The 14790-nt window shown below is 53.8% G+C and overlaps 1 protein-coding gene across 1 annotated transcript in view; it reads right to left on the reverse strand.

The window, feature by feature from the left end:
- Positions 1–1160: 1160 nt before the first annotated feature.
- Positions 1161–14790, reverse strand: part of KPNA1 (karyopherin subunit alpha 1) — a 40054-nt gene continuing 26424 nt past the window's right edge. Inside the window, exons 8-14 of the mRNA XM_077346330.1 lie at positions 12096–12195; positions 10391–10554; positions 9269–9347; positions 8743–8868; positions 7547–7674; positions 6653–6831; positions 1161–4233 (exon numbers count right to left, since the gene is read on the reverse strand). Of these exons, the coding sequence (XP_077202445.1) occupies positions 4046–4233; positions 6653–6831; positions 7547–7674; positions 8743–8868; positions 9269–9347; positions 10391–10554; positions 12096–12195 (964 nt within the window). The 3' untranslated portion in view covers positions 1161–4045. The remainder of the gene's footprint in view (positions 4234–6652; positions 6832–7546; positions 7675–8742; positions 8869–9268; positions 9348–10390; positions 10555–12095; positions 12196–14790) is intronic.

Genomic DNA, 14790 nt, shown 5'->3' on the forward strand with positions numbered 1-14790 from the left:
TCCGGCAGGTGACCAAACTTGCAGCTGCTCTGCATCATACAGGTTAAAGCCAAGCAGCTGTGATCGGACGGCCCTTCCAGGTCGACGAAGTATGCGGCCTGCGTGCACACATGCATGCTCACGGGGGCCAGGGTCACGTGTCCGCTCCCTGGAATCGAAGCCTCCCTCAAGCACGCTGGCTGACTTGGCTCTCGCTTTCACCTGCTGGGGGGTCGGGCAGGAGAACCTCGCCAACATGGTAATATGAGGGGACTAGAAGAGGACACCGTCCCCTCCTGAAGCAGAGGCCCTCCCCAGGCCAAGCGAGGAATGAGGGCGGGCGAGAGGATGACAAGAGAGTGGGCCAGCCCCCAGCCCAGTGGGGATCAATTATTGTGCTTCAGAAGCAGCGCTCTCCCTGCAGTGCGCTCCCCCCAGCATGCCTCCTGGTTCACATCCTAGGGAGATCATCATGCCCCCTTTCCATGATTACAGCTGGTTTTGATCAAGGAATTGACTGTTTTAACCCAGGGCAGCGTACAAAAACAAAGTTGATCCATTCTTCTTCTTCTTCTTCACACCCTAACCGCGGCTGCCCTTGCTTCACTTTGGAGGCCTCTCGTCCAGCTCATGGGGAGGTCGTTTGATTTAACCCATCGGCTGCAGAGGCTCATGTCCCAGGCTTCTCGCCCCGCGTGGTCTGAGGCAAGGCTGCAACGGAAGGATACGCGTGGGTGGCGAAGGCAGACCTCACGATTTGTGCCCAGCCCCACCAATAAAACCTCCAGTCTCTGGCTGCGTTCTCCTTAGCCGGTTGTCTCCGGCTTTTGAGTTGGTGGGTGCTCTTGGACTTCTGACTGCAGGGCCGGTGGGGCCACAAACTGAAGACCCTTCTGCTGCAGTCGTGGTTTGCCGGAAAGGCAATGTTTTCAAAAATAGCCACAGTCAAGCCGAATCTCCAGTGGCCAATCAGAACTGTTGCTGGGCAAAAGCCCCACCCCTTTCCTAGAAATAGCCAAGGTATTGGCAGGCAGGCAATGTGGGCCCTGTCCTACGCATCACCTTCCGCTTCCTCCAGAATGCGGATTTTGGCTGCGTGGCCTAGTCTTAATGGGCAGCCTGCATTACTGAGCAGAGCGCCCATGGGGAAGTCTCCGTTCTGAAAAGAGAAGAGGATGCCGTTCCGTTTGAATGTGTTTATGGTTTAATTCACCCCTTTAAGAGAGAATTGTAGTTATTTCCTAGCAGGAACACAAATGCACCACGTTCTCACGAGCTCGGGAGGAAAAAAAATTCAGTGTGAGAAAGATATAGGATGTGTGTCAATATACATATATACAAACACATTAGCGCGCGCACTGGAGTGTGTATGTGCATATATACCCTTAATGTATGCACACACATAGGCACCCCGTCAGTGGTTGTGTATGTGAGACATTTCTAATATCACACACATACATACACTTCACTGAAGTCGGCGTACAAAATATGTAGCTTTCCCCTTCCCGCCTCCCCAATATGACCCCCCCAATAAAGTACATGATTGAAAACAAATCTTAATATAGAAATGACACGTCATCAATCCGTAATTTATACTTAAAAAAAAAATCCAGCCACAAAAAAAAGAAAGAAAATTGAATTTGGAAGCTGAAAGAGAACTGCTACTCCTCAGTGCTTCTACCAGCCTTCGGGGGAAAAAAACTGCTGTTAATGACGATGGGATGTAAAGGCAACGTTGAGATTCGTTTCTTTAAATTACCCAACTAAGTTTTAAATAGTAATGCTCCAAAGGGTCAACCACAAACATTGCCGGAGCAGAACGAGTTGTGAAACAAGCCCCCCTTCCCACCCACCCCATACCTTTTCCATGCAGTGTTGAGTCCCTATTTGTCACTGCTTCCCCCCCCCACACCCAAATTCTGATGCTTCCACACCTTCTGTCCCTTTGGGGGGGGGTCTTCCCCCCACCCCCAGACACACCGGACGCCAATCCCAGCCAATCTGGGAACTGCATCAGCTCTGCCTCCTGCGGCGTCCCTCAAGCCAAAATTCAGACATGAAAGCGCGGCTTCTTGCCCACACGCAGGGGTTGGGAGAAACTGTTTTGCTCTCCGCCTCCCTCCAAACCGCCAGGGGTGGTATTTTGCAAAACGAAACAAAAGCCCTTCCCGTTTTGTCTCGGCAATAATTTCAAAATCCTTAAATCGCAAACGGCTGAAGTCCACTTAAGAGGCCAACCGCAGCTTCTGCCGTCCCGCCCGGCCCAAGGTGTTTCTTCAGCATCAGGTCGTGCGGAAGAAAGTCGTTTGGAGGTCGAGCGGCGAAAGACAATGGACGGAAGTAGCAGCCGTGAAAGCTTCCGTCCCGAGCAGGCGTGGATGCAAACGGTCCAGGAAGAACGGGAGGGCCTGGCCACGGAGGGCCAATCGGACCAGATTTCTGACGTGTTCAACAAAGTGGATTTTCTTGTGGACGTTTGCTGTCCCAATCGGTTTATCTTCGATGAACTGTCATGTAGAGGATCCCTTGAGCAATTCTGACAACAGAACTGGTGACGGGAGCACGATATTTCTGCACCGGAGAAGTCTTTTGCTCTGAAAGGTCCGATTGGTGGGACGACGTGGGAGAACACCTCCGGCCCCTGCTGGGGGATCTGTGTGTTCGCAGAAGAGGGACCCCCACCGCCTTACAGGCTCCTCCCCTTGGCTGAATTAAGACTATCCTACCCGGGTCGGCTGGGCCTCGGGGCGGGAGGAGGGAGGAGGACAAAACCCGACCCAGATGTGCATTCCGTGCCCGCACTGGGAGGGCTGGGGCCTTGAGGCATTCTGCAGGTACGTGGGAGCAGGGTCTGGTCACAGCTGGCCGGGGGAAGAAGTGAAGTGCTGAATGCTTGCCAAAAACCGGACGGGCTGTAAGACGGTCAGCAGGGGCCGTGCCGGGAACCATGTCTGTAGTGTAGCCAAGGAAGGCAGAGCTTGCTCTGGGGGGGGGGGGGGGTTCAATCCCCCTGGAGAGGCCTTTGGGTGCCCCGTGGAGAGGGCAAGCCCCAGCCTCCTTTCTGACCCAGCTTGAGAACTGCAGTGCTCTCTCATCCATCCACCTTCTAGCATATTAAAGAGTTTACAACAAAATGCGGTTTACAGAGAGCCCCGTTCGATCCAGTGGCCACGACATTTGATCCCTTGACTGCAACGGCCTTCTCAAGGAGGTTTTCTCAAACCACAAGTCAATCTGGACAGAGAGCCCTTTTATGCCCCTCAACCTGACTGGGGCCATCTTCACAAGTGGAAACGGGCCACGCCGCCATGAATGTCAAAGAAAAAGGTCAGTTTTGCAGTTCCTTGGGCGGTCCGAAGGGACCGCGCAAATCCTGTGTGTGCAGCCAGACCCCGGCGGCACGCAAGCGTCAAGTCAGCCAGAGAAACCGTTTCCAGCGGCTTGACGTTTCTACCCATTGGAGCAGCAGAATCACAGCCAGCCGCCAGCCCAGGGGACAGAGAGCGCATCGTGATCTATCCGTGAAATTACCGCAGGCATCTATTGATATACTCTCAGGATCCCAGGTTGCCACCATCCGATGCATCCTGTGGCAGCACGGCTATGTTCCTCTGACACCCCGCCTAAGGAGGCGGCTGCCCCGGGAGAGGGAGAGGGGAAAGGGAGTCCCTCTCAAAGCTTCTGTCTCGACCGCATACAACACTGCACCACACACAAACACGCACAAGAGAAAACTCCGACCCTCCTTTTGGAGCACTGGAATGAGGTCCCTTTCGTGTGGACGCTGGCTGGGAGAAGACGGCGGACGTCCCCTGTCACTCGGCGGGAGCGGCCCGGCTGGCTCCAGAGGCGCGGAAAGCCCTCGGCCCAGGTGGTGTCCCGTGACGGAGAGCCAAACACTCGTTTTCCAGGTGTGTTTTCGAGGAAGCATGTGCGCAAAGAAAGCAAGCGAAAGAGCGCAGACGGGCATCGTGGAAAACGGGGCCGCTCGAGGGGTGGACTCGGGGGCTCTACGGCCAGACTGGCCGGGCACGGCCACACAGAGTGAGGGGCGGAGGGAGCCGGCTCAGAGCTGGAAGCCTTCCATGGGAGCCTCGCACTGCTGGAAGATGTACTGCTGCTGGCCGAGGTCCACCTGCGGGGCGATGCTGCTGTCTTCCTCCTCCGTCCCAAAGTAGTGCTCGATGAGGTCGAAGGCCTTCTGGTAGATTTCTTGGTTCTCGTGGCTCTGCAGGAACTCAATCTTATCCAGGCCTGCAGGGGAAAACACAAAACCGGCCTCAAATCCAGAAGCAGGCCAAGCACATGCAAGGGGGAGGGGAGATTAAGGCTGTCTGAAGCCACACCGCCACGTGGAGCTGACTTATACTGAATTGGACCACTGGTCCGTCAAAGGTAGCACTGTCTCACTGACGTGGGTCTTCTGGGCTGGGGGCAGAGTAATTACGAAGTCAGCTACCAATTCTGAGCTCTACAGACAAGGCAAAATAACTTCAGAAGAGCCCTGCTGGATCAGACCAGTGGTCCATGTGACCCAGCATTCCCCGGAAGGCCAACCACTGGGCACAGAAGCTGAGGCCTTCCCCTGATGTTGCCTCCTGGCTCTGGGATTCGGCGGTTCCCCTCAGCTTCTCCTCCATGACTCTCTCTAATCCCCTTTTAAAGCTCTTTCTTTCTGGGGCCTCCCTACAGCCTCTGGCAGCCAATTCCACATTGTCATCCCTTTCCTTTTGTCTGTCCTGAACCTACAGCCTATCAGCTTCACGGGATGCCCTCAACCTCTACTACTTTGGAAGAGGGGAAAAAATTCTCTTTGTCAACTCTCTCCACCCCGGGCATCTGTTCCATGCCATATATTTCTGTTAAGGCCCTGGAGGAGGAGCTGGCCTCGTGGCTTAACTGCCACTCAGCACTTAACACCCACTCAGGGCGGCTGTCCCACCCCTGAAGGCCTCTTCCTCCTCTGTCCAGTGACCAGCCAATCCCCTGGCACCCGTGTAGCACCCGTTGTATTCCTGAATGCAGTGGGCTTGGCCCCTAGTGATTTCATAAACCTCTCCATGTTCTCCCGAGACTCTTCAAGCCTTTTCTCAGAGGGAAGGCGCTCCAACCCCTCCTCCTTTGTGTTTTTTCCAGGTCTGCAGTGTCCTTTTTGAGACAGGGTCACCAGAGCTATACCCAGCATTCAAAAAGAGGCCGCACCATAGATCTATGCAGGGGCTTGACAACAACACAGCTGAGCATCCGTGACGGACACATCCTTGCAGCTTAGCACTGTAGCATTGTGTTAATTATCACTACTACTGTTTTAAAAGCTCCAAAAGCCCTCCAGTGGAAGGGGGGGGGGTTGAAGAGCCAGGAGAGGAGCTAATTTTCATGCTCCACTTTTTCTATCCGAAGGAGTCTCAAAGTGGCTTCCAATCGCCTTTCCTCCCTCTCCCCACAACAGACACGCTGTGAGGGAGGTGGGGGGGGAGAGGGCTCTGAGAGAACTGTGACTTGCCCAAGGTCACCCAGCAGCCCTCCTGTGTCTCAGAGTGGCTTACGATTGCCCAAGGTCAGCCAGCAAGCCAAGCATGTGGAGGAGGAGTGGGGAATCAAACTTGGTTCTGACCAGCCACAGATCTTTCTCTCTCCACACCTGCCTCTCTGCTGCCAGTGCTTCGAGGCAGAAGACTGCACAGCCTGTGGCCCCTGGTGCATCACAAATGCTGCTGCATATGCCTGCAGAGGGACTTCACTCTTGCAGGACAAGGAAAGACACATTTGGGTTCCCCACCCCCACCCCTAAGAAGAGCATTGGGAGACCACAAGGGCAAAAAGGGAATTAATGGCTTCGAAGATGTCCCATTGGAGACAGACTTGCTCAAGGTCTTGCAGCTTCCTTCACTGAGTCAACCCATCTCATGCGTGTCCTCCAGCGTTTCCTAGCATGACTGTCCTTTCTGGATTTCCACCAGAACCTTGCTCATGTTCTGAGGGGGGGGGAGTACGCGTGCAGCCCCCTCCCCCCCCTTTACATTTGCACTGAGGAATTGAAAAAACACACCCAGGCTACATAGACTAGAAAATTCAAGGGCACCAACACTGTATTGTGATTCGCAATGTGTTGCGTTTGCCGGAAAGGACGCTTCCCCCTGCTTTGGGATAATGCAGGAGAATAATTATGAAGCCGACAGCGCACCAACAGGCCCAACGCAAAAGCGAATCTGCTTGAAATTTTAGTTCCGAAAAAGGGCCAGCGTGGCGTAGTGATTATCAGCAGCATCCTCCAATCTGAAGAACCAGGTTTGATTCCACACTCCCCAACTTGCAGCCAACTGGGAGACCTTGGGCCAGTCACAGTCCTGATGGTCCTGTTCTCACAGAACTCCCTCAGCCCAACCTACCTCACGGGGCGCCTACTGTGGGGAGAGGAAGGGAAGGGGATTGGAAGCCGCTAGGACAGGGTAGTCACAACCTGTGGTCCACCAGATGTTCACGTACTACAATTCCCATGAGCCCCTGCCAGCGTTTGTAGTCCATGAACATGGGAATTGTAGTTCATGAACATCTGGAGGACCTCAGGCTGACTTCCCCTGCGCTAGGAGACTCTTTGGGGTCGTGAAAAGCGGAGCAGAAAGTCTTGCGTTCCCGGAGCGCTCAGAGCGGCCGTGGCCCCTCCCCCCCCTACCGTAGGCCTCCTCGATGAGGGCACAGTATGGGTTGATGCCGCTGCCACCGCGCCTGGCTTCTTGCTCGCCAAGCCGCAGGATGTTCTCCAGCCCGTTGAGAGCCACCTGCACAATCTTCGAGTCCATCACGGTCAGGAGATCGCAGAGGGGCTTGATGCAGCCGAGCTCCACCAGGTACCTGAAACGGAGCACGGGCCATCACTGACTCCAACGGGCTTCAACAAAGCCAATCAGAGGCGTTAACCTGGGAAGGTCGTGTCTCAGAGCGGGCGGGGGCTGGAAGGGCACGAGGGAGGCGTGCTGGGGGGGGGGAGGGGGGCAGCACAAGTCCCCAGGAGGGCTGAGGGCTCCAGCATGCCTTGGCCGGCACCAACACGGGAAGTGGAGCTGGCCGCTCCGAGCCTCAGTGCTGGCCGAAGCCCATCGGAGCACCCAATCTGAGCCCCCTGAAGGAACAGCGACAGGACGTGAAGGGTTAAGAGTCTACACTAAGCAGAGAAGGCTTGTCAGATCCTCTCTGGCCACCTCAGGCAGCCCATTCCACTGCTGAATTAGTCTGTAAATGTTTCCCCTGATATCGAGCTGGCACCATTCAACATGTAGTTTAAACCCATGACTGCAGGTCCTCTCCTCCGTTGCCAACTGCCACCGCTCCCTGCCCTCCTCCTCCTCCTCCTCCAAGGGAGAACTCTTCCCATCCTTCAAAGGAGCCCTCCTGTCCCCTCTCCGCCTCCTCTTCTCCAGGCTGAGCATTCCACAGTTTCCCTCTGAGCCACCATCCCTGACAGGCCACGGGGTGGTATGTGTGGGGGGTGGGGGGGACAGGATCTCCCCCCAGCCGCCCCCTGCTGAAGGGCTCTCCTGGGAGCTTCTCCCGTTGCTCGGCCACCTACTTGATCTGCTCGGCTGAGCCCCCCGAGGTTGCGTTGGTGATGGCCCAAGCTGCCTCTTTCCTGGTCCGGAATTCAGCCGTCTGTAAAATATTGATTAGGGCTGGGAAAATGTTGGCATCTATGACTGTCTGCAAAAAAGGAAAACACAATCTCAATGTTAGTCTTTTTTTTTTTTTTTAAGGAATGGCTTCCTTCCAGCCTTCTCCCCCCCCCCCCCCCCGCCCATGGAGTTGATGACTCTGAAGCCATTTCTTGGTGCCCAGCTGGACCGAGACCTTCAAAGTCAGACCCCTCCCCCAGTCCACAAAGCATGCAACATCGATTTTCCAGACCAAGGGAGAATTCTCCTGAGAACCTGTCTCCCAATTATCCAATGCATTATTTTTCTTTGCAGGACCAAGAGTTAAAGCTTCTCTCTGGAAGCTTTTCAGTTAGCCCCACAATTTGGGGGAACAAGAAGAAGAGTTGGTTTTTATACCCTGCTTTTCACTGCCTGAAGGAGTCTCCAAGCATCTAACAATCCCCTTCCTCTCCCCACAACAGACACCCTGTGGAGCAGGTGGGGTGAGAGAGCCCTGATGTCCCTGCTCTGTGAGAACAGCACTATCAGGGCTGTGGCGAGCCCAAGGTCCCTCAGCTGGTTGCTTGTGGGGGAGGAGCAGGGAATCAAACCTGGCTCGCCAGATTAAAAGCCGCTGCTCTTAACCACTCCCCCAAGCTGGCTTTGTTGAGAACTCTGTGCAACGAACAGAAGTCACACAAAAGGCCTCTCAGCGTGTTCACTCCGTTACAGCAGCCATTCTCAGACTTTTTGTCCAGCTACGTCTCTTTCCAGCTCTTCTCTCAGGAGCTCTCCTCAGGTTCCACGTCCCTCTACAGTAGGCTGGCCACTTGTACAATGAGCGAGCTTAAAAAAGGCCTAAGCTAAGAGTGAACTATACTCCATGCACCTTACCTTATAGACAGAGTTCTAGGACATTCCACCAAGAGAAGTGTATTAACTCAAGCATGCATGAAGGAATGGATTACATGATTCTTTTTATTTCCCTATAGCAAAATGGAGCTTTCCAGCAATTCATGATGTCATACATGACAAAAATGGTATTTCCACTGAGAACGGCTGGGCTCAAGGCCTAGGATTTCATTCTATACTAAGGGGGAGGAGAGAAACCTGTCATCCAAATCCGTCCAGTTACCTGGATCTGGGCTCTGTTTCCAGCCGTGATATTTGATATTGTCCAACATGCTTCCTTTTTAATCGACTCTTTCGGACTGCTTAGCAAATGTAATAAACTCTGCAGGGCTGAACAATTTAGGATCACCTGAAAAGAAGAAGAAAAAAAGAGAATTCTCAGATTGTGCTGTTGGTCTGTGGGAAGTGTGTGCGTTTCTCACAGAATGATAGAGTTGGAAGGGCCTCCTGGGTCATCTAGTCCAACCCCCTGCACTATGCAGGACACTCACAACCCTCTCGCTCCTCCACTGTCACCTGCCAGCCCCTTGAGCCTTCAAAGAATCAGCCTCTCTGTCAGATGGCTCTCCAGCCTCTGCTTAAAAATCTCCAAAGATGAAAATTTTTGGCCCTGCCCACATGAGCTCAGGCTGGAGGAACTCTGCAGAGGCCTGCCCTGCGCTGCCCTCTGTTGGGAGGAGCAAGCCAAAGGCTCTGCCGTGCGTTTCTGTCCACTCTCATACCCCCAAAGAGCTCCTCTGCGTCAGTACCTGGGTCTGGATGTCGTCCCCCGTCACGATGTTCCCAACGGCTCTCAGGGCAGGAGACACCACTTTGTAGTCGTTGTGCCTGAAACGACAGAGGGGGCAGGGCCTCAGTCCGATGGACTCGCACGGCACGTCAGCTTCCCAGTCTGGAATAAACCGGGCCTGACAAACCAGAAACACGGGGCTGGAAATATTCCCCCCCCCCCCCATTTTTACAGGATATGGGGAAGCAGGACCTTTGACTCCGTTCAGTTACTGCAGGGATATTTCACTGCTAGTGTCCGGGGGTTTGGGGTTTGGGCTTGGGTGCTACCAAATCTGAAGATGACACCCAGCTCTACCTCGTCATGGACGGCTGCCCAGAATCACCCGCTGACAACTTGGCCAGATGCCTGGAAGCAGGGACGGGATGGCTCAAGCCGAGCTGCCAGAAACTCAACCCTTCAAGCATGAAAGGTCACCTCTAGACTAAACTTCTGTAACTCACTCAATGTGGGCCTACCCTTGCTCCAGGAACTGCAGAAGGCAGCAGCCCCGGGCCTCAGAGGAACTCCCAGCTGAATTCTGAATCAAGTTTCAGGTATTGGTACTTACCCATAAGGCCATCGGTGGTCCGGGCCCTGCGTATCTGACAGACTGCCTTTCTATCTACGCCACCCCCAAAGAGCACTGTGCTCTGCAAACACCAACCAGTTGATGGTCCCTGGCCCTAAGGAAGTATGCCTGGCCTCAGCCAGGGACAGAGCCTTTTCCATCCTGGCCCCCACCAGGTAGAATGGGCTCCTGGAGCAGATCTGAGCCCTGGCAGAATTTGAACCCTTCCACAGGGCCTGCAAAAGGGAGTTCTTCCGCCATGCGTTTGGTTGGAGTCGACCTGAACCATCCCTTCCCACGGGCCCTCCCCCCAAACCTCCCTCTTACTGCACCCACTACAGTTCCACCCAACCCACCGGGATTATCAGCATGCATTAATTTAAGGTTCTCCAGATTATTCTATTGTTCTACTATGTTGGCCCGGAGGAACAATCCACGCTCCGGCCACAGACGCGAGAAGTGAAAGGCGACGACGGGCCGACGCCTGCGAGGCAAAGGGAACACGCCCGGCGCTTGCCCTGAAGCCCTTACATCAGCAGCTCCACGAGCCTCCGGCACACTCCCGCGTCAATCACAGCCTGGATTTTATCGTTGGGGCCGTCGGATAAGTAGGAGAGGGCCCAGCATGCGTCGGCCAGGACATCCGTGTCGTTCACAAACAGCAGCCACGAGAGAACGCTCAGGCAGGGGGACACCTGCAAAGGAGGGAGATACGCAAAGGATCAGGGGGCTTTTACGACTCTTCAAGGTCAGGGGGACAGAGAAGCTCCCTGCCCATCTCTCCAGTCTGCGGTGGCCTTGCTGAGTTCACACACAGTGGAAAGGGAGCGGGAGGGAAGAGATGCATCTGCTGCACCCCCCCCCCCCCCCGGAACGCTGCTACGAGCAAAGGGATTCAGATTTTCAAACAGCAGAGGACTCGGTCCAAGGCAGCCCTTTTCTCCAGGGGAACTGATCTCTTTAGTCTAGGGATGAGCTAGAATTACAGGGGATCCCCAGGCCCCACCTGGAGGCTGGCATCCCTGGCCGAGAGCTCCTCCCCCTGGATCCACCTGGATGCAAGGGCTGTGCACAGCCTGCTCAAGGATCCCCATCTTCCTCTTTCCCATTGCTCAGGCAGCCATTCCTGATCCTGGGAAAATAGGTTTTGAGGCCTGGCTAGGAATGCCAACCTCCTGGTGTTGCCTGGAGACCTCCCAAACTTGCAGCACTCTCCGAATCACCCCGATCATTTCCCCCGAGGAGAACCGCTACTTTGCAAGGTTGGCTTTACCACAGCCGAGATGAACGCTTGCTTTGCGCAGGCCAGGTCCTGCATGCACCAGAATGAAACGGACGTCTTATTTCACAAGCGTTTTATTTTATGACACGTGACTTCCGGGGGCGAGGCAGGGAGGTGTGGCCAGCTAATGTCCCTTCCAGGGGTTACTTGAGGCTTGAAGAATATTTATATTTATTGCCACCTCAACTGAAGCCGTTCACCTTTGTGCAGCTCTCAGTTCTGTCCCTGCAGCCGGAAGTGCATCAAATGCTTAGCCTTAGATACTGACAGATGTTTAAAATGGCCTATTCATTAAGCGCCAAGCCAGAGGAGACAGCTTCTGCAACAGAGGCTCTCCTGTTCTATTTCTCAAAGCTCAATACAGACTTGGAAGTGGCAGGTGGGGAAACAGTGTTTGCTCCCCCCCCCCCCGCCACACACGCACACGCATCTTTCACACTCCCCAGGGGAGAAGACCACATATCCAGATGTGAATGGCAGCTGGAGGTGGGGATTCAGGTTGGGAAGAGGGCACACCTTCTCCCACAGCGCTGCTTCTTAAACTAGATGCTCTCCGGTGTCGTGGGTCCCAAGGGAAAGCCAGAACCAGAAAATGTTCTGATTGAGCTTAAAACAGTGTTCCGTGCCAGAAGGCCAATGCACCATGCACAGGCGCTGCTTTGTACCCGTTTAGCCCCCTCTAGCACGACCGATTTGCAGAACAGCACTGACAACTGTAGACTGTACTTAGATATTCGGGACAGAACTCTCCAGGAAAAAAGAATTAGCATTGAAATATTGTCCTCTCCACATCACCGGCTTTTCCCACCCCCCACCTGCTTTCATTTTTCTTTAAAGAGGTCCAATCTTGTATTTTCCTCCTTTTGCCCTTAACATTAGAGACACTCTGGTTACTCCCCCCCCCATGAACACGACCCCCGTGCTCCTCAGCTCCGCGCAGGTATCATTTCCCACCTTGGCAAAATCTGGAGGAGGATTCTTCCCTCTGCAAAGGTTGGAGAGTGCCCACACGGCATTCCGAGTCATGGTCAGCCGATTCTGTTTCGAAAGCAATCTGAAAGGAGACCGAAACGTTTGCCACCGAAACCGCAGCAAGGTGGCTTCCTGTGAATGAAGAAGCGCTGAGGCGACCTACCCTAGGCCATTGCGCTACTTTCTGATGGGAAACTGGGCTCAAAAGAAGGGCTTCAACTAGCTTGTCAGCATGGAATCAAAAGATCTGCCCTGGGTTACTGAATTCCAGCTGTCTTGCGGCTGGCTCCGCCTCCTGCAGCAGCCATTTTGTTGCTGCAACCACCAAGCGGCGTCAATTCCAAAGGCACCAACAGGCTCAAAAAAGCTGGGGACCCTGGAATTAGTCAGACTTCTTCCCAAGTAAGTCTTGAGTTACTAAAATACTCAAGTGTTTTGACTTCTTTTGTAAGGTGTCTGAATAAGACAGGGCCCCTCAACCTTTTTGAGACGGTTGGCACCTTCGGAATTGACACCACATTTTGGGTGCAGCAACAAAATGGCTGCCAAAGGAGGCGGAGCCAGCCACAAAACGACAGCCACAGCTAAAATTCAGTAACCCAGGGCAGTTCGGTGTGCTATGGTGCCAAAGCAACATTTTAATAAAATCTGCACAGCCAATCAGGTCCCTGATAGTCAATCAAAAGCCTTGCTCTGCAAAACTCTACTTGACCCCACCCAATTCCTAAAAACACTTTGCCGTTGACAGAAAATATTCCAAGCGGGCACCCTGTTGGGGATCCCTGGAGTGAGCGAGGCTTGCCTTATCACGTGAACAGATCCCGACAATGATTCCCCGTCCTTGCGCCAGCAAAAACCACCCACAACCATAAAGAACAGAGCTGGTGCTTTGGAGGGAGCCTTGTCAAGCCCTGCAGCAAAGGAGCGGCTCAACCTTTCACCGGCTGAAGCAACGGGATACGCTCTGCAGGACTGCGCCCCTTCGGAGAGCACAGGCAGCTGGCCCACGCGGGCCTTGGCAGAGGAGAAGACGGGGTGAAGCTATCCGTCTCGAGAGTTCCCATGCCCCTCTCTCCTCATAAGCAGCAGTGGTTTATTTCTTTTTTGTAAAGGGAGGTGGGTGGGTATGGGGTGGGGCCAAACTGTGGCTCTCCCCTTACATGCCCCTGCACAGATCTCTGGGGCGGCCATATCTGGAACCCCAGGGGCAGTCCTGGCCGCCGTATCTCAAGAAAGGACAGCGCAGAGCTAGAAAAGGCATGGAAGTGGGCGACTTAGAGGATTAAGGGGCCAGAACACCTTCCCACTGAGGGGAGGCTGAGGAATCTGTGCTTTTGCGGTTTTGAAAAGGACAACTAAGCAACAGAGATGATTGTCGGAGAGGAAAGAATGAACAGAAGAGATATTTCTCTCCCAAACACCAGGCCCTGAGAGCTGACGGGCAACCCATTCAGGATGTTCAAAATACTTCTTTCCACAGAGAGCGATTAAAGTGTGGAATTCACTGCCAGAAAACGTAGTGATGGCCACAGGAATAAGCAGCTTTAAAGGGGGCTTAGACAGATTCATGCAGAAGACGTCTATCAGCGGCTCTTATCCATGCTGATTAAAGGGAACCTCCAAGTTCAGGCGCAGTCAAACTTTGAGCCTCAGGGCCAAGAAGCAATAGGAGGGGAAGGCCTTTATGCCCTCTGGCTGCACAGCCGAGGGACCTGGTTGGCCACTGTGTGAGACGGAGTTCAGTGACCATCCTATTTGCATGACTAAAGCTACAGCACAGGCCTGGGGAAGACCGGCAAATGGTGAAATACTTTCCCAGCTGAACTCCTCTGAACTGCATGTCTTGCAGCCCTGAGCCTAGGCAACGCTGACTAGACAGGCACGCCCGTCTGGGCCTGGCTCTATGACTCTGCACACAGAACCCTTGTCTTGAGTGCCTGCACAGCACCACTCACTTGAGCAGAAGAGGCAGTATGCCTGGCTTCAACCACGGCCGGGACGTTTCCAGTCTGGGACCCTACTTGGTGGAATGAGCTCCCAGAAGAGACCCGAGCCCAGCAGTCAAGCTTTTGGTTGAGGCTAGCGATCTGGTAACATCTCCCGAGCCCCCCTTTAACAAACAACCCCAGGTCTACGTTTTAATCTGGCAACAGACCTATTCAAAGGGACGGCACTGGAAAGACCAGCAGCAATTGATGGTTTCCATATATTACTGATTGACTAATGTTGCACGCTGCCATGAGCCGATCTACCGGGAGGGCGGTATATTTATTTATCACATTTATAAACCGCCACTTCTGGACCAGCCATCTCGTGGGGTTAACAACAAAGTTTAAAACACAATCTAAAACCAATTCCCCACCCACCAACCATAGATGAGTTTCTTGAGATTGGTGCCAGAAGGTGGTACTTGGAGGTGGCCCCAAGATCTTGCCCCTGGCCTCAATCAAACGCCTGGCGGAAGTGCTCCATCCCACAGGTTCTCCGGAACTGTCAAGCTTCACCCTCCAGGAGCTCATTCCACTGGGCAGATGCCAACGCCAAAAAGGCCCTGACCCTGGCCAAGGTCAGATGCACCTCTCATAGGACATCGATCACCAACCTGGTATAACTCACATAGCGCATATAAATGGAATCCTTATCCATGGTTCCTTTATACATTTGTGAAACAGCCTGG

The sequence above is a fragment of the Paroedura picta genome, chromosome 7, assembly GCF_049243985.1.
Source record: "Paroedura picta isolate Pp20150507F chromosome 7, Ppicta_v3.0, whole genome shotgun sequence".
Lineage (NCBI taxonomy): Eukaryota > Metazoa > Chordata > Lepidosauria > Squamata > Gekkonidae > Paroedura > Paroedura picta.